The following is a 24,234-nucleotide window of genomic DNA, read 5'->3' on the forward strand; positions in this document are numbered from 1 at the left end:
TTTTATTTAGATTGCAAAGTTGATTTTGAATGACTAGGGATGGATGTGATGGAGCTTATGGGAAATCAAAGCTCTTGTATTAGTCACAAGAGGTTAGACGGTTCTACAGATCCAAATTAACTCCAAATCTCAGTGGCTTAGGAACAACTAAGGCTTATTTCTGGCTCCACTACTGCCTGTCAAGGATTAACAAGGCACTCTGCTCCCCTCACTCACCCAAGGGATCTAGGCCAGTGGAGACTTTGCTACCCAGTAATTGTGCTATCTGGAACACATGGCTTCCTCTATCCCTGTGTGAGGCAATAGAGACTAGAGAATCACACATTGTCTCAAAACATGAGTGACACATCACTTCCACTACCACTTCATTAGCTGAAAATTGTGACATGGCAACCATGACAGTTTGCAAATGACTGCAGAGGGGATCAAATGGAATATTCACCTAGTCATACTGTTTCTACTATATCCTAATCACTCCTTTGGACACTGCAAGGAAAGTACTGCTCAGGATTTCTGAGGTCTTCAATCCTAGAATCCTAGAATCTGAGCTACACACTAAATGAGAATTAAGGCATCGTTGATATGTCTGGAAATATTTGTTCAACAAATTAATAATGAAAAGAAGATTATAGGGTGAAATTTCTATCTAACTTTTTCAAATACTAAATATTATTCATTTTCATAGAAGAGCCATGATTAATTCAAATGAGTATTAACAATCCATTCAAACCAGCATAGCTGACCTTTTAACTGCCAATACTTTCCTAGTCATTGGCTAAGGATAATAGTAATATTTATTTTAAGATGAATGTTTGTTTTGGTCATCTATTCCTGTATAACAAACTGCTACCTAAGCTCAATTGGGTTGTTTCAGCTGGAGTCTTTTGTGCAATTACAATCAAATGGTGGCTAGGGTTAGAATCACCTGAGGCATTTTTTCTCAAAAATCTGGTACTTCTGCTGAGATGGCTGAAACAGCTGGGAGCTGGCTGGGCATCTCTCTTTCCACATAGATTCTCCACAATTCTAGCTTGGGCTTCTATGTAACATGGCATTCTAAGGATAGTTGGGCTTCTACAAAGCAGTCAGCTTCTCCTACAAGTAAGTATTGCAAGAGCACAAAACAAAAGCTGCAAGGCTTCTTAGCACCTATATTTAGAAGTCCCATGGTGTCACTTCATTGCACTCCATTGAGTCATAAAGCCAGCTAAGCTCCAAAGAGAGGAAAGAACCCAAAGGTGGGAGTACTAGGAGGCATGGTTAACTGTGGCACCATCTTTGGAGACAAGCTATCATTAATCAGCTATTTCATTTAATCAGACCCTAATTTTCCACATTCTGAATAATCCATTTTCAAATGCAAGTCCAAATTTATAAGAGTTTATATTATGTCAAGTTCTCTTTTCCACAGTTTTTGCCTTATCCTTCAAAAAAAAAAAAAAAAAAAAACCTGTAAATGGGACATGACAGTTTGCAAATGCATAAGAATTGGTATTGCAGATCTTCCCTGATCTCTGGATTTATAATGCTAGGATGTCAACTGGATGTCAGCTCTAGTTAAGAATGTTGCCACGTTGCTATTCTGGTCAAATTCTCAAATATATGAGTGCAAGTATCAGGAGGAATGCAACAATCGGGGAGGATAGTACAGGTCCTCCATTTTATATGTACAATCATATAAATTGTGTGTTTTACATATACATATATATGTATATATGTGTGTATACATATCTGTGTGTCTGTATATATATATAAAATATAGCTGTCTAGATACCCTGGCATTAGCATCTAGGCCAAGAATTTCCCTACTTAACAGAAATAATTTATAGAATATAAACATCAGATTAGACCATGTTACTTCACAACCCTAAACTCTACTGAATAAGACAAAAACAAGGCTGCTTCATAACTACATCCAAGCAGAAAGAAAAACAAGACCACTGTCCAAATCACAAAAGTGACCAAACATCTCCCTCAGCCAGGTAACAAGTGTGACTGCTGCCTCTTTATCACCTACATCTTTAGCCTTGTTCCATTGATCCCATCTTCTGGGTAGAATTATTAAGATATCCAATTATATAATTACCCCTACTTCCTAAAGGTAGTCGATCCCAAACAAATCCCACTTCCTTATCTCTCACCAAAATCATCTAACCCAAGCCTAAATTCCATAATAAATAAATATAAATTTATTAGGCCAGCTTAGCTGGCCCTATGACTCAACGAGTGCAGTGCAGTGACACCATGGGACTTCTAAGTATAGGTGCTAAGAAACCTTGCATAATAAATAATTCCATAAATTCCATAAGTCCCACCCAACAACACTCAATCTGAACAACACTCAGACTTTACCCTCATTCTGCATGTTATGCTGTCTGCTCTAGAGCAACAAGCAACAACAAGCAACAATTCTAAATTTGTTTTAACACATGTGTGTTCCTTGTAGTCTCTGGTTGATGAGCATTATAATAATAATTTTATATAACATATGCAATGTTTTCTATGTACTTAAATTGCAAAGTTGGATAAATGCACACACAGATAAAGAGGGTCAATTTTGTTCAGAATCCTGAACGAGAATAAACTGGAAGTTTACATTTGCCTCCAAGGACCCCAGAGCACCAAGCAACCATACACATGTCCCAACATTGTTGTTTCATCACTGAAATCTCAGGGCAACCACATTAGTCTCAAATGCATAACATAGATTACATAAAGGCATAACATCTGATTGACCAATGACTCAGAGTGTGGACTCTCCTGCCTTCTGGCAGCCTGTACTTCTCCTACCACAATGCTTGTTATCAGGACTAACAGCAGAGAAGAGGTGAAATGCATTTACCTCAGTCAACTCACAATTATCAGCTTTGATGTGACCCTCAGTTAAGGAGAAGGTAGAAACTAATGATTTGGAGAAAAAAAAAATATATATATATGGATTTGAGGTCCTCTCTTCCTCATTCTACCCCTACTGTTATGTCATATAATTTATTCCATTCATTCAACAAATACTTCATGGGCTCCTACTACATGCTGAGTATAGAGATTTTCTTATACAAGTATGAAAAATTCTATAAGACATTCCGGGAAAGATACTGTAGGCTTTTATAAGTGGACTGCACCCAGTTACTTTCTCTTTCCACATGAACACAGTGAAACAATCCATTGCTCTCTTCCCTCATTTAACACCAGCCCTTCCAGATAACCGACACTTCTGCTGTCAGCCTTGCTTTCTGCTAAGTCTATTTGCTGCTAGAAAATGACACTGGGGTACCTGGTTGAATTCTCTTGAGTAAATGGTCACTCCTTAACATACTGCATCTTTTCCTAAATTTCACAAGTTATCTTTTCAATGAGATGAATTTTAACATTCTCATCTACGAAGGACAACTCTAAACACAAAGCTTACAAAGTTACAAAGTTTAACGGGCTAAAAAGACGCCAATCAATCGATTGGCTATTATTGACCAAAACTTTATACTAAGCTTTTAAGACACAATGCTTGGATTGGTGACAATTATCCAAGGGAAAAACTTTCCATTTCTAACTCATATGAAGATACCGACTTCATATTTATAAGAAATGTGCTGAATAGGAGATAGAAGATATGATGGGAAATAAAAAAGTTTTCTAAAGAGAAGTACATAATATGCGTAAAAACATCACAATTTCAGTTTCAGATATGAAGATACCAGTCAACCAGTCACCATTCTTATTTTTGTACACTTATTCAAAATTCAATTCATAACGACTTTTATTTCATAGATATTTGTAAGCATATAAAACTTTATGTGCATTCCTTACAAACTGAAAGCATTGGAAAATACTTTATTTATTTATTTTTTTTTTACAAATAGGTTCTAAAATCAGTCCAAATAAAACACCAAATTGGTACATCTTAAGCAAACGGTGTGTGTGAGCCTGGGCAGTGCAGTTGGTTAAGCAGCTCCCTCTTGGTTTTGACTCAGGTGGTGATCCCAGGGTCATGAGACTGAGTCCTGAGTCAGACTCTGGGCTCAGTGTGAAGTCTACTTGAAACTTTCTCTCCTCTTCCTCTGTCCCTCTCCCCCTGCATGTGCACTAAATAAATAAATCTGTGTTTTTTTTTTTAAAACTTATTAATGAATACATTAAGATCCATGTTTTGAAAATTGGCTATTTGCAAATAGACCGACCTATACTTGAATGGATATAAGCACTTGTTTCAACAAAGTTAACTGTGCAAAACAATTTCAGAGTACAAATAGTACCTAGAGGCCAAAAAGTTGTGTTCTGATCAGTACAAAACAGAAGTATTGGTGAAAATGGTTTTCAGTGGCCTTAGTCTAAAAACTTCAGGGAGATAGTATTGCTCACTATTGGGCAATAGTAAATTGACTAGGGTGCAGCCACTCTGGAGAAGAGTATAGAGGTTCCTCAAAAAGTTAAAAATAGAACTACCCTACAATCCACCAATTGTATTACCAGGTATTTACCCAAAGGATATAAGAATATTAATTCAAAGGGATACATACACCCTAATGTTTGTAACAGCATTATCAAGAGTTAAATTATGGAAACAGCCCAAATGTCCATCGACTGATGAATGGATATGTGGTATATATAAAATGGATTATTACTCAGCCATCAAAAAAATAAAATCTTGCCGTTTGCAACAATGTAAATGGAACTAGAGAGTATTATTCTACGAGAAATAAGTCCGAGAAAGACAAATACCGTATGATTTCACTCATATGTGGAATTTAAGAAAGAAAACAAGCAAGCACGGGGGGAAAAGGAAAAGGCAAACTAAGAAAGAGATTCTCAGCTATAGAGAACTGATGGTTACCAGACGGGAGGCGGGTGGAGGGACAGGGTTAAATGGGTGATGGGGATTGAAGAGTGCACTTGCTGTGAGAGCAATGGATATTGTGCGGAAATGCTGAATCACTAACTTGTACACCTAAAATTAATATTACACTGTATATTAATTGGAATTTAAATTAAAAATTTAAAAATAATAAATCTAATTAAATTGACAGGAAAAAAAAAGTCTAGAGTGCTAGAATCTAACAGAATCAACCCTATGTCACTGGATAAGTTAATTAAATGTTCAAGTTGTCAATTCTCTCACCTATAAAATATTGTCTCCTTATCACAGAGATATTGAGAGGGTTAAATGAGATGATGCATGACAAGAAATTAGCAGACACCACAGAGTAAGCATTCAGTAAATGTTAGATATGATGATAATAATGAAGAAGGAATTGGGATGATATTAATTCTCAAATGAGTGGATATCTACCTGTACCAATTCACTCATTATAATAGCTATATTTGTATCCATCTGACATCTATAGTGTTACAAAGACAAATAGAAAAAGTTCTACTTTTCTTAGTGAATATAAATCTATGATAATTTCTTTTCTAAACTGTTCTGCTGATGCCAAAAATCAGAAAAAGACATAAAGCTGGAATCTAGGATGGAGTTACTGTGGTCCTTTCAACTTCAGCCTGAGAATCTGTGCAGGTATTTTCAAAGACTGAAGCCAATAAGCCTATTATATTGCAAACATGAAAGACAAAGGTTTTTGTAATAAACACAAATTTAGAAGGGAAGGATTAGCTCATGAGTGACAAAGAAGAGGAATAATTATTCTGTGTAGGATAGGGGTATAAAAGGATTACCATCACTAGGCCAGCTCAATAGAATAAATCTCAGAGTTTTCAGCAGCTGCAAGTCTGGTGATCCTGTAAATATTCACATAATATTTCTAAAGGTAAAACCCACTATTACATGACAAAAGAATAAAGTGCATCATTTCATGATTGGTGTATCAATCAGAAAACAAAAAAATTGTTGGAAAAAGAGAGTCCATACCAGGCAGTCAAAGAGAAGGAATTTAATACAGGGAACTAGTCATAGGGCTATTGGGAAAGCCAAAAAAAAAAAAAAGAGAGAGAGAGAGAGAGAGAGAGAGAGAGAGAGGGAAGAATGAGAAGAATGAGGAACACAGCTATTGCCCTTGAAGCTATGGGGGAACACAGACAGCATACATAGTGGCCAGAATCCAGGGCTGCCTCATAGTAGCTGAATCCACACAGAGGCTCATCAGAACATGGAGATACACTGCCCAAAGCAAGCAACAGAGGGGAGAAACATCCTGTTTTTTTCCCTTTCTCTTTCCAACCTGTAAATGATGCCTCCAACTGGGAGAACCTATTTAGTAGTCAGTTAACAAGGGAACCTAGGAAAGCAGATGGCAAGAGATGCCCATGGAGTAGATCTGAAAGCAAACCAACAAATGACCAGCACAATAGGTAAACACCAAGAAAATTTACCTAATATAAAAAAATGTACTGTTCCTTTTAGTTACGGTTAAAGGGGATTCTCAATACAAAAGAGATGTCACCAATATCAGTTTTATCAGGCTACCGTTTGGAAATGCCATCAAATTAAGCCTTCTAATCAAAATGGCACTGTTAAGATTGAAAGTCTGCCAATATAACCACATTTCTTTCACAAGATGAGAGGGCAAAAACGAAACCCATTTTTGGTAGCTCTTCTGCTCCTGCCTTTCATAGACAGGTAAGAATTCAGAGAACACACTGGAAAATGTATACAGGATGGCTACCAATTTAATTTGGCTTGAATATCAAAAATTATAAGAAAACCATCTAATCATTCCCAGATTTCACTTAAAAAGTCATTGTACTGTTAGAAAACTAAGAGGTTAGTTTTAGTCCCAAATACTACCCTGTCTTCACTTTTCTCATTTCATTGCCACATGTAAAAAGTCTGCAGGACCAGCAGAGAGTCACAGATTCACATTAGACTATTTCACTGGGAAGTTCTCAAAATAATTGTACTGGTTTACAAGACTGAGTAAGTTCTGGGGGAGAAAATCAGGGAATTGTAGACCAACTGAAATCACATAACCTTGGACAACATAATCTCTGTGTCTCATTTTCCTTGACTATGAAGATTAGATTAGAACATCTCTCCATCTTTAGGGTGAGTGCAGAGATGTGACCTTTGACTTGCTCAACCCAGTGTGAGAATAGATATCAGATAGGATAAGAGGTATGAGAATAGATATCAAAAACACTGATTAAAACCCAGTGTGCATTTTTAGGAAGTGGAGGAAGTAAAAGAAAACTGGCTATTCGAAGCAATCTCTCCAGACAGGTACCACTGCCCCTATTTCTGGGTCACTTTTTTTCTTAGCTCACACTCACAAAGCACTATATCCTTCTAAAGTTAACAGAAACCAAAGCATCCATGCAACACTGATGCCAATGGAAGGAGAACCATCACCTCAACTTTTTCTCACCAACCAATCAATATAAAAAAAGGCACTGTGGGGTACCTGGGTGGCAAAGTCAGTTAAGCAACCAACTCTTGGTTTTGGCTCAGGTCATAATCTCAGGGTTGTGAGATCAAGCTCCACACTGGCCTCCCTACTCAGCATGGAATCTTAAGTTTCTCTCTCTCTCTGCCTCTACCCCTCCCCCCAATGTGTGCACATGTGTGCTCTCTCTCTCTCTCATGCGTGATATCGCTTTCTCTTTCAAATAAATAAATAAATAAATAAATAAATAAATAAATAAATAAATAAATCTATCTTTAAGAAAAAATAGACTGTGATAAAATATTGCATAATGGAAGAATTTCTTTTTCTCTTATTAAATTAATATTTTTGTTGATAAGTATCAATTTCTTACAAAGAAATTGTGAAGAATGAAAGGGAGTATACAAAGACTGCTCACATTATGCTAATGTTGGAGTAAATTATCACCGATACTAAGTGTCTACAGAAAGTCAATAATACATGGGAGAAAATGTGAATATAAACCATTGATAACATGCATCTGCTACAGTCACTGCAGCCTGTTCAAGAGGCCTGAAAATTCTAAGAGAGACTTCTGACCAATAGAGCAAAAGACAACAAAATTTCTTGTTGGTCTCATAACTAGAAGAAGGCAACCTGAATTCAAGTCCTACCCAGTTTTTAGAGTATAAAGTTAGTGTTCTCGTCACGTGCTGTTTCAAAAAGAACCCCATGAGTCACCTGTGAAAATGGCTCACCAACCAAAAAATCCTGTTTTGTTTACACACAGAGACAGAACAGTGCTATGCTGGCTTAACTTCCCCAAAAGAGGTTAAATTACATTCAGTATTGTTTGACCTGAATGGATATTTTAATCGCCCTGAGTAACAAAGCAAAAAAGTTACTCTTTGTAGTATTAGTACATTTTCAGATATATTAGTGTATCCACTCTTAGAGACACTCTATGTCATACACACACATATATACATATGCACACACATGGGGACACATACAATTTCCTAGAATAGAAAGGACAGAAGGCTAATATTTGTTTGAAGAAAACAAGGCAAAATCTATTCTCCCTAATTGCCAGGTTGACTTCATTAGTTAGGCACTGGGGAGGGCTTTGAAGGCAGGACTTCAGCATTTCCCTGCCTATCACTTTCCCTCTCATGAGACCTGAGGTGGAGAGTAGTAAACAATGAGGAAGTCCACAGGCCTCTGCCAATGGGCCACTTCAAGGTGAGAATGGGCAAGAGCCTGATACCCTCCCCATTTGCCCATGACAAAATGACTGTACGTTTAAGCACACTTCAAGGAGACCAAGCACAACAAGATTCTTAAAAAGAGCATGTTACCTGATGTGGCTGTGAACTGGACCATCTGCTATAGGAAGGAGCACCCGAAGACTTGCTGGCTGAGGTTCGCTGAAAGAGGGAAGGAAAAAAATATTTCATGTTGTCACACAAACTGAATTCACTTTCCGTTTCTTTAAATGAATTACTCAGTGTCTGCAGCTCCAAAAATTACCACAATCTTAGACTCTCCCTCAACTTACTCTCTGTTTCATTTCTTTTAAAATACATTCTCCTCAGCAAGTATAATAATATAAACACTAGAGCCAAAACATCTGGATTCAACTCTCAGTTTGTACTCATTGTTTGACCTGATGCAAATCACCTGAATTCTCTCTGTCTCAACTTTCTTTTTATTGAGACTAGAATAATAATTTTCATGTCATGGTATTCTTGTGAGGAACAAATATGGTAATAGGTGTAAAGCATTTTGTACAGTAAGGTGCTATCCACATATGGGCCGTAATTCAACAAGCAGAAAATAAGGCATGTTATTCTAAGTTTCTATGTGAAACCAAACTGGTATACAAATATCCACATTAATCAATGAGGTTATTTGAGTCAGTTATTACATAGAGACTGTTCATCTTGGGAGAGACCTGACCATACTATTGCTACCAGTTTCATGAGCTTGTAAAATGTCACAAATTCACTGTAGATTAGCTCATCCATAGTCATTCTTAACACCATTTTTCTTGTCTGTTTCTACTACCGAGGCTGAAAAAAACCCACATAACCACTTTTTCGGTATTCCCTCCCTATACTCCTGGCTAATGAAATAGAAATATAATTTTGGAGGAGCAGAAGGCGAAAGAGTTCTGGGAAACCCTTTGTTCTTCTGATAAAAAGGAAGAGATAAGGCTTGGATCTTCACCACCACTATTCCTTCCCTCTGAATACAGATACACTACATGGAGCTAGAGCAACCATTCTGTGACTATGAGGAAAAAAGGCCAAGGGAAGAGCAGAGGTGCTAACTCTAATTGGTCTTCTTATGCAGCAAAGATTTTTGCCTAAATCCTCCTTGTGTAGCTGACTATAATCACATTTTCTATCACTTGCGGAAAGTTGTGGATGCTTCATGGCAAAGGCATGAAGATGTGAAATGATTGGTATGTTTGGGGGATGATCAATACACCAATATAGTACTGCCAACTCCTATACTCCCCATCACTGCATTGCATCTGCCTTTCAGGACCCCTGTGTAATTTCTATGCTGTTCCTGACAGCTTTCCTGAATCTCTGCCACAGGGAGGTTGGCTTACTAGCTAAATGCTGTGGTCTGTCTGTTCAATTCAACTTCCCTCTAGCATCTGCCCATAGGAAGAGGCAGAGTCGAGATCAGTCCTCCTGCCCCACTGAGGCTGATGGGATTGGACTCTAGCACAGTGTGAGAAGCATTCTGATTTCAACTTGGATAAAGGGAGCACTATCAAAGAAGTAGCTGGAAATTAAACTAAAAGCTTAATCATATTCCCTCAATGAGAAGCAGTAGCAATGAATTTCAAACGTATCAGACTTTACCAGTGCACAACCATGTACCTTCTCTAATGCCATTTTCCTAATTGTGAAATAAGAATAATTTAGATAGTCCCCATGCTCCCTCCTTATCCAGGCCCAAATCTATTAAATTAAATTATTCTATACTTTCAGAGTACATAAATTACTAATGATAGTGGCAACACTGAATTTCCATGGAAAGATTTGATTGCTTTCAGTATTATGTATCTAAAATACCAAAGAAACATCTGAAACCTCTGTTAACTAGAAAATGCTAGTAATCCAGGAGAGCCCATTGCCTGAATATTATAGCAGCTCCCAGCTTCCCTGCATTTTTAGAAAGGGGCCATTGGCTGTTTTTTCTAGCCCAACAATTTGGGCTTTAGCAGAATCTCTTCAAGTCTTCTTAAATCATAAGCTTTTAGAATTTACCCTCAGACTAATTTTTGAGACATCATAATATTGAGAAGGTAACTTATCCTACTTATAAACCACAACACAGGTTTCTAAAATTGTAACAATAATTGTTATACCTATTATCAGGAAAATAAAACTTTATGTTTTTTAAATTGAGATATAATTGATATATAACATTACATAAGTTTAAGGTATCAGAGTTGATACATCTAATATTGTAATATGGTTACCACTATACTGTATATATTTTATATAAAATATGTATGTTATATATAACAAATATATCTCTTCTTTATTCACTCATCTGTTGACAGATACCTAAGTTATTTCCATATCTTGGTTAGTGTGTATAATTCTGCAACAAACACCAACTACAAATATCTCTTCCATATCCTGTTTTCCTTTATTTTTTCCTGGATGTATACCCAAAAGTGGAATTATTAGAGCATATGGAAGTTCTATTTTTCATTTTTTGAACAAAATTCATACTGTTTTCCATAGTGACTGCACCATTCCCACCAGCAGTGGGCACAAGGGTGCCCTTTCTTCCACATCCTAACCAACACTTATTATCTCTTCTTGAAAGATTTGGTTTTCTAATCAAAATAAAATTATGGTAATCAAATTCAAGACACAAGCACTAACATTCGAAAAATATTTTAAAGAAAAGTGAGATGTGTGACCTGCAGCATCTGAACCAAATTATTAAGGAACCTTGACATGGGAAGGAGATAAAATAGGCATTTGTAGATTTGAAGGCAAAAATAAAATAAAAACAAACAAACAAACAACGTGAAGTGTGAAGTGTACAACTTTTCCTTCTTGGTAAGTGTCACAATACTTCCATGCCCACGCTTAACTTTCTCCTAAAGGTCACACTGTTCTTCAGCACTGACACAAATATAATTAACTGTGTAATGGTAATTGCAGTCCATTGTGATTCATACACTTCATGTCCTTTCTAGTGCTAAGGATAAATGTAAAAGGCCAGAGAAACAACAAAATAATGGTCAATATTAATTACAAATTTTAAAGACATGACCATGTCCTCAGAATTGTAGCATAGCTTCTGATGGATGTGACTATATTCAAAATCCAGTTTCATAGCACAAAACACAAAATCTGGTTGGGTTTCCTTGTTATCTTTTGAATGAACTAGCCATAATGCATACAGCCTGGATGAAAACAAACTCACTTGACAAACCAGATAAGTAATTGATCATATCCCTCCTTCTCGCCATCCTAGTGTCCTCAGCAACCAGTGGTTAATCAGAGGGCAGTATCCAGATCAGAATAATGAGGCATGCTGCTTTAAAATGCAAATTCTTTGACCCCAGGAATTTACAAATCTCTGGAAGTGGGATCCAGCAATTTGCATTTTTAAGAGGCTCTTCAGTTGATTCATATTTAATCTTTGAAGCAAGGAAACATCCCATAATATTTCCAGCATACACTTGTACATACACTTGTACGGCTATATGCATCCATTGAAGAACAAGGATGATGATGAGTAGAGGTATAAAGATTCAAGGATATTATTGATAATAGTTTTCTCTAAACAGATAAAATGAACTCTCAAACTCCAGAGAAATATTTCTGGAAATTATGGGAAGATGCTTGAGGAAAAAAAATCTGATTTTTAATCTACTGATATAGATTGAACCACCACAGCCCAATTAAATGACTGGCTAAGAGTTTCAGTTTAGATATCCAATTCTTGCCCTTAGAAAACCTTCCCTGAATACCAAGAATAGGCTACCATCTTGCTATGTTTCCAGCACATCTACACTTGCCTCTTAGCAAAAACTTCTATTATACTCTCTCATAATTGCCTCCTAAATGCAGTTTTCTCTTGTAGACTGTACATTCCACAAGCTTACAAGGGAGGACGAGAGCGAGTTGAGGCTGGGTTTCATTTACTCATATAACTAGGCATGCTCATGCTAGAAATATAGTAAGTGATCAGTAAACATCAAATTCATTAATAGGTTCAGTAAACTTAACCCTATTCAAGTTTGGCAAGTATGAATAGGAGACTATAACAATTGAACCAACAGTCTGAGGACAAAGGCAGTAAAAACTGATAGAATTCCAGAGCCCAATGACTACTATAATGTCTTAGAAAGGGTAACACCATTGGCCCAGATGTCAAGATATTAAGATAGGGAGTTCCCTGATATGGTTTCATAGAAAAATCCAATTGTTAAAGTCAGGAGGGCAAGAAATAAGGAAAATGGCAGACACTGTACAGAAGTTGAGAGCTTTGGTTAATGGGTACATGTTATTCCACACAAAATGTCTCATGAAAGCTGTGAGGTAACTGCAAAAGAACTAGATGATCTACCAAAGCCAAGAGAAGCTAGAATTCAAAGAAGTATTAAGACAAAAATACACACCCTACTTTGCAACCTCCCTCCCTTCCAACCCCAGGTTGTGAGGCTTGTGCAGAGCCAGTTTCCTCATATCAGAGAAGGGAACTCAGGAGAAGGAGGGTGTGAAACATTTTAGTGACAAAGCACACAGAGTGTTCTATTAAACAAAGGGGGGAAAGTGCTATGCAGAAACCTGGAAGGCAGACCAAATTCAATGGCAACTCATAAGTGAGGAAGGCTGCCAGATGCTGCAGCAAGCCTGCCAGCCAGCCAGCCGCTGTACTTCGTCCACAACTGTCCTTTGCTTGGCCAGCTTCCTTCAAGTCTAATTGCCTATCAGCATAAGACAAGGAACTTTGGAAACATGTACGTTTTTCAGTAGCTGGAGTCTTTCCTGCATTAGGCCTTGAGCATATTTGAAGAACAAGAAATGAAGAACCAATAAATAGTCCTAGAAGGTGCCAATTAGACATCTGCATTTAACATCGTGGCACAAAAAGTCATTGACAAACACGATCCAAGAACCAACACAGGTTATTCAGACAGACTGAACTCTGGATGACAGACATGACTTTGGGGATTTTAATTTCAGATGGAAAACCATGTTTCCAACCCCAATGAGATGAATCATGCAAGAAACAAGACCAAACAGCAAAGGACCTAGACAGCAGTAACATTTTTATAAGTAAGGTTTGAAGAGCTGACTCAAAAACCTTACCCAGGCCAGAAACTTTGTAAAGAATAAGTGGTAAAGGCTCTATCCACATACCTTGATAAGGAGCTATCAAATAAAAAAAGCCAAACAAACAAACAAATAAACAAAAACCCATAAATGTACTCACCAGGCAAGCTAAGAAAAGGAAATTGATAAAGAAAGAAGGGTATAGGCTAAAGTTCTGGAATCTCTTTCTCAATTCTGCTATTGAAAGCATGATTTTCAGGGACACCTCGTTGGCTCAGTTTTAGTGCCCAGGGTGTGATCCTGGAGTCCCAGGATTGAGTCCCCCATCAAGCTCCCTGCATGGAACCTGCTTCTCCCTCTGCCTGTGTCTCTACCTCTCTCTCTCTCTCTTCTCTCTCTCTCTCCCCGTGTGTCTCTCATGAATAAATAAATAAAATCTTTAAAAAAAAAAAAAAGCATGATTTCCTTTTATTGTTCCCAGAATTCTGGAACATGTATTCCAGTGTGTGTTGCTACATGGATTCATCATTTACCAAGGGCCTATACTGTTAGTGTCCATGAGACACACAAGAAACAGTCCCTACCCTGACCACCCTTTGTAAACAATCACAGATTAAATACTCCCATTTTAATAAGAAATTATTGAGCTTAGTTATGGGATCCCAGAACTCTGGACCAAACCATCATCACCAGTTATTCCTGTCATGTTCCCAATGCTACAGAGAATCCTCATAGTTGGGTAAGGAATGGTAGCTAAAAACCGACCTAAATCTTTCCAGTTTCAATAAAAGCCCAGATCATGAAGGTATATGAGCAGCTCACATATTCTCCTTTTTTTTTTTTTTTTTAACGTGAATTATTTTCCTGATTAAACTAACCCGTTCTAGATTCTCCTGGGTGGTTCAGTGGTTGAGCATCTGCCTTCAGTTCAGGTCGTGATCTCGTGATCTCTGGGTCCTGGGATTGAGTCTCGCATCAGGCTCCCTGCAGGGAGGATGCTTCTCCCTCTGCCTATGTCTCTGCCTCTCTCTGTGGGTCTCTCATAAATAAAGTTGTAATAAAAAACAATAAAAAATAAATTAACCAGTTCTGCTTAACCTTTCTCTGTGTGGCCTGGTTTCCAGCCAGTCAGTCATTTCACAGCCCTTCCCTGGGCCACCTCCAAAATCTCCATGCTCCGCCTTCTCAAGTCGTGAAATCTGAAACCTGATGATTTACTCCTCATTGTGTCCTCATCCTATTACAGAAATGCAAAAGAAATCTAAGCTGGCCTCAACACAAAAAATAAAAGGAAGAAAATCTCAACACAATTCCAAATAATAAAGATTGACTTAGTAACTATGGTCAATAGGCTTTGCCTCTTGGTCTTATTTCCAGAGATGAAGTAGTAAAAGAATCTTGTTTAGGGAGACCTGACCAAGGCTTTGTGTTGTGCTTACAAAAAGCAAATGTAGAATAATAGACTCCATCTGTCTCTACACATGAAAATACCATATATATTTACTGAAATCAAAATGGTTTTCCCAGGGTTCTTATTTGCTAGTTCTCTGGCCCCTCACTGTACTTTAAGTTTGTAAACATTTCTTGCACATCTAGTACCTGGAAAGCACTCTGCTAGTAATGGGGGTTGCAGAGATGGGTGAAATTCTCCTCAGAGAATTTCTTTTCTCCTTGCCCTCCCACCCTGCTCCAAAGAACCACGTAAACCCATCCCCTGTCACTTTTTATTCATTACCCTATTGTAAGTTCTCTTTTTTATTTTATTTATTTATTCATGAGAGACACACAGAGAAAAGCAGAGACATAAGCAGAGGGAGAGCCAGGCTCCCTGCGGGGGGAGCCCGATGCAGGACTTGATCCCAGGACCCCCGGATCATGACTTGAGCCAAATGCAGATGCTCAACCGCTGAGCCACCCAGACATAACCCCTGTTGTAAGTTCTTCACAGCTCCTATCACTATCTGAAATTCTCTTGTTCATATACTTGTTTTGTTACACATTGTTCATGTCCCTCACTAGAATATAAGTACTACGAAAACCAGCTTTGTTTTTAGTGTGTTTTTTAACCATCATTGTATTATGGACACAGCAATGTCTTAGTATATATGCATTGAATGATTAAACGAAGGAAGGAGGAAACTCAGTTCTTACACTCAAAGATTTTATAGTCCAGTGAGGGTGATTAACACCTACACAACTCTACCACAAGAAGTGCTGCTCCTTCAGCCACATATGTAGGCTGGGAAGGCATGTACTGCATGAAGGAGCCATTCACAACACACACAAAAAAATCATATGTTGGTATATTACAACCCCTTTCCAGCAGACATAGTAAAATGTCTTGCTATAATGAAATTGGTATATTAGGATCATTTTTCAAAAAGTGGAAGTAAACTGGGATGCCTGGGTGGCTCAGCGGTTGGGCATCTGCCTTTGGCTCAGGTTGTGATCCTGGGATCCAGGATCAAGTCCCACATTGGGCTCCCTATGGGGAGCCTGCTTCTCCCTCTGCCTATGCCTCTGCCATTCTCTCTCTCTCTTAGCCTGTATCTTTCATGAATAAATAAATAAATCTTTTTAAAAAAAGGTGGAAATAAGCTATCTTACAGGGCATACCTTATTCTCATTTATAAAAAGCTGCTCTAGGGATCCCTGGGTGGCGCAGTGGTTTGGCGCCTGCCTTTGGCCCAGGGCGCGATCCTGGAGACCCGGGATCGAATCCCACATCAGGCTTCCAGTGCATGGAGCCTGCTTCTCCCTCTGCCTATGTCTCTGCCTCTCTCTCTTTCTCTCTCTGTGACTATCATAAATAAATAAAAATAAATAAAAAAAATTTTTTAAAGCTGCTCTAGAAGCTAACAGTGGCCTTATATGGGTAGAGTTGATGTTAGGCCCAATTCCCTGGCCTTAGGCTCTGAGTCTCCTACCTAGACCAGGGGCAAGGAGTCAGGGCACAACCAGTTTCTTCACCAATGGATGCTGCTTTAAATAACCAGAATATGGTCTCCAGGCTTCAAGATGGCCTCCAAAGACCTTGCTTCGTGATATTCATTCCATTATGTAGTCTCTTCCACAATGTACCAAGGTTGATACATGGGGCCAATAGAATATAGTCAAATTAAGGATATGTCACTTTGTAAGTTAAGTTATAATCTTGGGTATGGTTTATCATTTTTGGATCACCATAGATCCAAGCCATGTCACTACAGAAACCATGTTATGAGCCACTTTAGGAAGAGTCCCACGTGGTGAGAAATGGAAACCTCTTGTAAACAGCCACATGAGTGAGCTCGAAAGGTGATCCTTCAGCCCCAGTCAAGTCTTCAGAGACTACAACCCTGGATAACGGCTTGAGTGCAACTTTAACAGAGACCCTGATCAAGAACCATCAGCCCATCTGTTAACTTATTCCCTACCCTCAAGAATTGTCCAAGATAGTTAAGGTTTGCTGTTAAGCTGCTAAACTTGGGGGGGAATTTGTTACACAGCAATACATTAATTCATATTATTAGCAGAAAACTATTCCACTCTTCTCATGACTCAAATAAAAGTCTGTAGAAAGCACTACAGTATTCTGTGAATCCTACCGAACAGAGGGGAAGACATTATTCTTTGATTTATAAAAAAAAAATAAAAAAAGTTTCAGGCTTTTTCTTCCTTTAGGTCTTTTTTTTTTTTTTGAAAAAAAAAATTAAGTTCCTGAATTTTCACATTGTATTTAACATGTCTCGCAGTCACTTTCTTCAAGGAGACAGAGAACCGTAAATCCCTGAAGACACAAGCACAAGGTAACCTCCAGCTCCCTTCCTGTACAAGACTCAAAACAGTGAACAGGATGCTCAGTAAATAAATGATAAGCTTCCTGTTATCATGCAGCTCTCTCTGTAACTCAACTTGATCTTGCTGTATCTTACAACAAAGAACCGATTCACTTTAGCTACTGGGCTCAATCTGCCACTCCACATCTCAGAGAAACAGAAATCCTCCTCTGTAGCAGCTGCATAACAGGGCAATGTAGAGTATTCTGCTTTCAAGGTTCTAAGGGGAAGGGAGGGGAGGCTCCCACAGACCCACAAGAAAAGATTGAGCTGATTCGGTGTTCCCTCATCTGTGTTGTATAGAAACTGGACCCACAGAATGACTTACTGAAAAATAGTTCTTAGATCAATTTTGGGAAATGCTACATTCCCCATATGACTCAACCCAGGGGTCAGCAGACTTTTTTGTAGTGGACCGTAGAGTAAACATTTTGAGCTTTGTGGTCCATACTCCTTCACAACTACTCAACTCTGCCATGTGGCATGAAAGCAGAAATAGAGAATACATCAATGAGTGAATGTGGCTGTATTCCAATAAAACTTTATTTGCAAAGATGGGCTTGGTTCATATTGGCCCACAGGCTAGAGTTTCTATAGTATTCTTGTCCCTCACTGGAATGCTTAAGTACCAGGAAAACAGAAAAGTTAACACAGAGGACACTGTTCCAACCTCTCTCTTGGAGAATCACTGTACATTTTGGCACATAAAAGGCATGGAGAATTTCTTCTCCAAAGACCCATCCGTGTATCAGTTTGTCCCAACATTATTTGTCCAAAGAATCTATTGAACTATTTCTTTCTTGCTTTTCTTTCTTGCTACCTTCCCTCTTTCTCTCACTCACTTTATTTTCTCACCAAATATTCATTAACATCTCAGGGACCTAGTGTTCCTTAATACCTCCCTGGTGAATTAATGAGTCACCTAAATTGCCATATATATCAATCTGAGTGAACAATTTGGTTCTAACTCTTTAGAAAACTAGCTCAGAACTTAGGGTGTCAATGAACATCTTAAGTAAAACTTTGACTTTCAAACACTAGGATAGTCCTAAAGATAGAAAATTTAAAAAGTATCTGAGGTCGTGTGTGTGTGTGTGTGTGTGTGAGTGTGTGTGTATGTTGTGGAAAACTGACTGGCTGACTACTTCCCACATTTTTCTGTATTCTCTACCTCCCCTCATCCCTATGCTAGCAGTGATTGCTGCTTTTGGAGCTTGTGGTATGAAAACCATCTATTAGGAAGTTATGGATGAAGTCATCACCTCCAGGAAATATCAAGTCACTAACATACCTGAAACTTAGAGCTCAAAGTTAATTTCATTGGCCACATTAGCAAATTAATGATTTTCTGCCAAAGTGTCTTAGAAAAACATGCATAGAGATATCAGAGATTGTCAGAGTTCTTTTACACAAAAGAAACCCTGAATTTCCCCATTAGTAGCCTATAATTATTGGTGATTATTGGCCAAATAGATCAATTCTGGAATAATATAGGAGGAGACCACACCAGGATGTGAATAGCAGGAGACAAGGATCATCAGAGAACATCTTAGAGGCTACAATGCCACATAAAGTAGGTAGAAAGAAATTGGGCAAGTGGATTCTTCCCCCTTCTGGATCGGATACTACTTATAAGGCATTAACCAAGTCATTTATGCTCATCTATAAATTGGGGAGGTTGTACTAAATTCTAACCTGCTGTGGAAATGTCGATCTATCAATATTCACACATTCCTTTAAATATTTTCAATACATATTCGTATCAGTTTTGCCACACAGTGGACAATGTTAAGTGCAAAGGACCTGCCTGATCACAAGCTGGCTAGAATCAAGTTTCCCAGAGTGGGGCTACCCCTAACTTGGAACTCCAACCCAATCATTTTTTTTCTGAAAGCCATGAGCATCCTCAGGACAGTCAGACTTTCTAGAGCTTAGATACCACCAATGTACTATAACCCACAAGGTTTTTCAAAGCTTGGACATTTCAAAGCCTGAGGAGGGGGTAGTGGTGGACAAATATAAGAGTGGTTTGTTCAACTGTTTATCAGATTAGAGCTTGCTCTTCCTGTGTCCCAAACTTCCCTTCATCATAGGGAGACCAGTAACTCTCAGAAGTTTCTCCTTTAAAAACATATATTTCAGGACACTATACAACCCTCAATTATTATCTTGGATTTCCTCCCACCTCTTCATCTTATCACAAAACAGTAGAAAGACCAAATTCTCCTCTGCACACATAGCACCAGATGCCACCTCAGCTGCAATGATCCTCCAAACCATGGGCACTTGTGACAAGGCTCTGATCTAGCCCTTTAGTTCTGGGTAGCAAGGTGAACACGGCCACAATGTTGTTATGAATCAGGTTTGTCCCGCATGCTAATTGCCAAGTACAAAACACTCCTGGCATGCACAATTTCCAGGATGAGTAGAAGTTGTTCACAAGTAGAAAACTTCTGAAGTCTTTGCTCTGTGACTAGATGGAATAGGTCAGAGAGAATGCTTTTATGACTCTTCCTGACAAGTCCTCATGTGGCTGATCCTTCTTGTGGGCATAAAAGACACAAAGAAGCAGAAAAATGTACTTCGGTTTTTCCTCTCTTTAGGAAAACTGAAGATTTCATAATTCTTAAAATAAGAAACAACTGTAAAGTTTAAAACTTTATAAAGCAATAACCATATCCCATCAAAGTACTCATGAGTAAATTGGGAGCAAAGTTAATTCTTCCAAGTACAGCACTCTATTTGGAAGAATTGTGTTGCCATCTACATTATTTGAAACCTTTTTAAAAACATACGAGGAGGGGGCTGAGGTGAAGAATTAAGCCTAATTTTAAGAGAATGATATTTAGGGCCAACACATGTAAAAGCATTCACGAGCCTTAAATCACAAAAAAATTAACTGCCCAATGCAATGTGTATGAAGTGGAGTAAATTTCAAGAAATTGTGGAAAGGCTGCCCTCTTCAGACACATTATGTTTTCTTAAATTGCCTATAGGTTTTTCTATAGAAGTTTTCTCTATAGCGGAAAAGGGAGTATAGGGTAAAATATTTAAGTCTGAGGTTTATTCTCATAAATAAATGTCAAACAAGGACATGAAAAAACATGTTATTGAGTACCTAGTTTGCCTGTCTGGACTTGCCTGGAATATATATCTTATAAATATTCCACATGGCCCTTGAAGCATGTAAGCAAGCTTCAGAATCCTAAGCGGTAATTAATTAATGGAGCTGTCTGAGGCTGAAATGTTTACCTCGGCTGTCACGTATATAAGTGCATTCAGAATAACCACCTGAAGTCACAATAAATGGCTTTCATGTCATTAGAATTTTAATAACCGTGATGAAGTCTACTCTTATTTCACAAAAAAATAAAAAAAATAAAAAATAAAAACTCTTGTTTGGGGTTTTAGTGCTGTAATTCTGAATACCCTGAAATGACAAATTAAGAAGAATCCTGTCATAATGGAAGGTATTATGCAGAGTTGGGACCTTGAGAAGGCACTAACTCTATTGTCAGCAGTTTCCTAAGAATACACCACAGACAGGTACTAGCAAGAGGCAAGTGGAATATTTCATTTTAAACACAACTTGTTTCTCTACATTTCCTGATCTGGGCTTTCGAACCCCACCCCCCAACATTTACTTTTTCAATGACCAAATACAAAGTGTAAGTCTAATATAATGAGATGGCTTTCAAGAACCACATGCAAAAACAAATTTCAATTCTTTATAGTCCATCCAAAATAAATTAGAACAAAAAAAAATTTACCAGCAAATCATAAAATACTCCCATTGTATCATATTCTGGGAGAAGGACAGGAAGAAATTTAGTTTGCAAGGTAGCCTCTTTTGTTTCATAACAATGAAAAGAGAGGGTACATAATATACTCAATTAAACAGAGGTCATTGGAGAGAGAATCTCTAAACATTGTTTTTGAGAAACAGTTGCTTATGAAAATCGAATTGGAGTCTGCAGGAAAATGGTGTGTGGGGCAATGATAACTACCAATTTACATAATATGTGACATATGCAATATACATGTACTTTTTTGCAGAGGGACGGAAATACCTTGTTCATAATTTGAGGTAGCCAGGCTGAAAGGAAGTGCGTGCCAGCATGCTTCTCCTCTGCTTTCTAATATTCAGTTTCATGTATAATTGATAGACTACCATTTTTATGATGGTTAAAAAAAGAGTAAATAAATTATGAGGATTTCAAATATCATCCATTTGCCAGGAAGACTTAGTTTTTCTTTGAATGGACATTAAACAATCGCCATTCCTGAAGGCATTTCTCGCAGACCAGCAATGTGTTTGGCTTCTTACAATCCCAAATTACTCAGGTTCAAAACTAAGATTGGTAGACAACTAGACCTCAAATATGATCCATGCTTTATATTTATGCAGAGCTGGAATTCATAGCATTTGGGCTGAAAAGCCAGAATAATAGCAAGTGCTAAACTCAGATTATTATACTTGTATGCAGGGGTAAAATGAGGAAACTCCAAACAGAACAGATGACACTTTCTACTCTAGAGCAAGACATTGAGGTAAAAAGAAGCATCATAACTTCGAGGTTTTCAAATATATGTCTATTTATTTACATAATTAAAATTCTATAAAATTCTATTTGAACATGTATCCAACTATAGATGCTATATATACACATATATAAGCTTATAAACTTGCACAGTGCATATATATAATATAAACATAGATAATATATATCATATTATAAATATGTGTTTACATGCATTACTTATGTTTTTGTATTATTTTGTTATAAATGTATGATATTTACTAGTATAGATAATATATAAGTATATAACATATATATTACACTGTATAACACATATATTACATATTTAGAATAAATTATATATTACATACCAAACATATCACACATTATATGCACATATGATTATATAAACATATTCACATTATATAATATGCTATATAGTGATATTATATATACTATATATTATGTTGCTGCAAAAATGTATATATACAAAACCATAGACATTGAACTTAATTTGAAATTTGAGAGATATTCAAGGGTACTCTTGACTGTAGGCAATTTTTTTTTTAAGATTTTATTTATTCATGATAGACAGAGAGAGAGAGAGAGAGAGGGAGAGACAGAGAGGGGCAGACACAGGCAGAGGGAGAAGCAGGCTCCATGCCAGGAGCCCGACGTGGGACTTGATCCCGGGACTCCAGGATCGCGCCCTGGGCCAAAGGCAGGCGCTAAACCGCTGAGCCACCCAGGGATCCCTCTGTATGCAATTTCTAACTTCCACAAGGGCTTTGGAATGAGAACCCTTTCATAAGAGGAGACACCACTGTATCTATTCTCACAGACCACTCCATAAGCCTTCCAGCTTCTGTAGACATAAACACATCTTTAATACTGAGCTCAGGAGCTCCTCCCTACAACTTCAGATCAAAGCCAATTTGTTTTTTGAATTGGTATTGGCTATGTTGGCCTTGGTCTACTACAATTTTATTTTATTTTTTTTAATTTTTTTAAACTTTTATTTATTTATGATAGGCACACAGTGAGAGAGAGAGAGAGGCAGAGACACAGGCAGAAGCAGGCTCCATGCACCGGGATCCCGACGTGGGATTCGATCCCGGGTCTCCAGGACCGCGCCCTGGGCCAAAGGCAGGCGCCAAACCGCTGCCTACAGGGGCAACCCGGGTGGCTCAGCAGTTAAGCACCGCCTTTTGGCCCAGGGCGTGATCCTGAAGACCCTGGATCGAGTCCCACGTCAGGCTCCCTGAATGGAGCCTGCTTCTCCCTTTGCCTGTGTCTCTGCATCTCTCTCTGTGTGTGTCTCTCATAAATAAATAAAATCTTTAAAATAAATAATAGATAGATGATAGATAGATTAGATAGATTAGATAGATAGATAGATAGATAGATAGATAGATAGATAGATAGATAGAACGAACGAACCTATGGTATAATCACTGCTTATATCACTGATTATTAGACTTCTATTGTAAGGTGCAGTGAAAGAAATATCAAATTACCTGGGAGATTTGAAAAGAAGAGCTAGTGGCCAGTGTTGGGACAAGAGTGTTTGATGGGCCAGCACCGTAACCACTGGACCTCCCAGCCATTCCAGGTCTCCGTGCTTTGATTAGCAAATGTTCTGAAGCATTAGATAACCCTTAAGGCATCAGTACAATCATTGTAAAAGGCTCTTGAAATCCCTCCTTCCCTCACATGCACATTAAATTCACGCCATTTTCCCCTCATAGACAAACCATTACCAGCCACTGTTACCATGGCACAGACACACACCAGGGAAAATCCCCACACACAAAAGGGTCGTTTTTGTGATTAACTGGTAGAATCAAAAGGAGAAAAAATAATAGAGCTGGAACTCAAGCCATGCATAGCCATTTGTCCCACATGCACAAAATATTCATAAAAACAAACAGAGCATGGAGCCAATATGGCAAATTTCAGACATGAGCATGTTTTTATAAATAATCACTCATAAAATTGTGGGAGAAAAGCACAAGATATCCAGTGTGTCCTTCTCCAGTGCTTTGCTGTATATCACGGCTTCATTAGTGACAGAGGCTGTACTTTCTCGAGGAAAACCTCAAAGCTTTGCCACAAACAGGGAGGCACATGAGCCACAGTTGTGCACAGGAAGGTACACTTTAGTTCTGGTGGCACACACGGCTCCTCTAATCACTGAGGCAAAACTACGCCAACCTGGATATAAAGAAAAAGACCTACAGCTACACTGTGCAAGGAAACA

At 38.1% G+C, this 24,234-nt stretch overlaps 1 protein-coding gene across 10 annotated transcripts in view; it reads right to left on the minus strand.

The window, feature by feature from the left end:
* Positions 1–24,234, minus strand: part of RBMS3 (RNA binding motif single stranded interacting protein 3) — a 1,328,331-nt gene that overhangs the window by 1,065,921 nt on the left and 238,176 nt on the right. For all 10 annotated transcript variants that reach the window (XM_038570636.1, XM_038570630.1, XM_038570628.1 and 7 more), the window contains exon 3: positions 8,669–8,737. In XM_038570636.1, the coding sequence (XP_038426564.1) occupies positions 8,669–8,737 (69 nt within the window). The remainder of the gene's footprint in view (positions 1–8,668; positions 8,738–24,234) is intronic.

Source organism: Canis lupus, chromosome 23, assembly GCF_011100685.1.
Source record: "Canis lupus familiaris isolate Mischka breed German Shepherd chromosome 23, alternate assembly UU_Cfam_GSD_1.0, whole genome shotgun sequence".
In the NCBI taxonomy this organism is placed as follows: domain Eukaryota; kingdom Metazoa; phylum Chordata; class Mammalia; order Carnivora; family Canidae; genus Canis; species Canis lupus.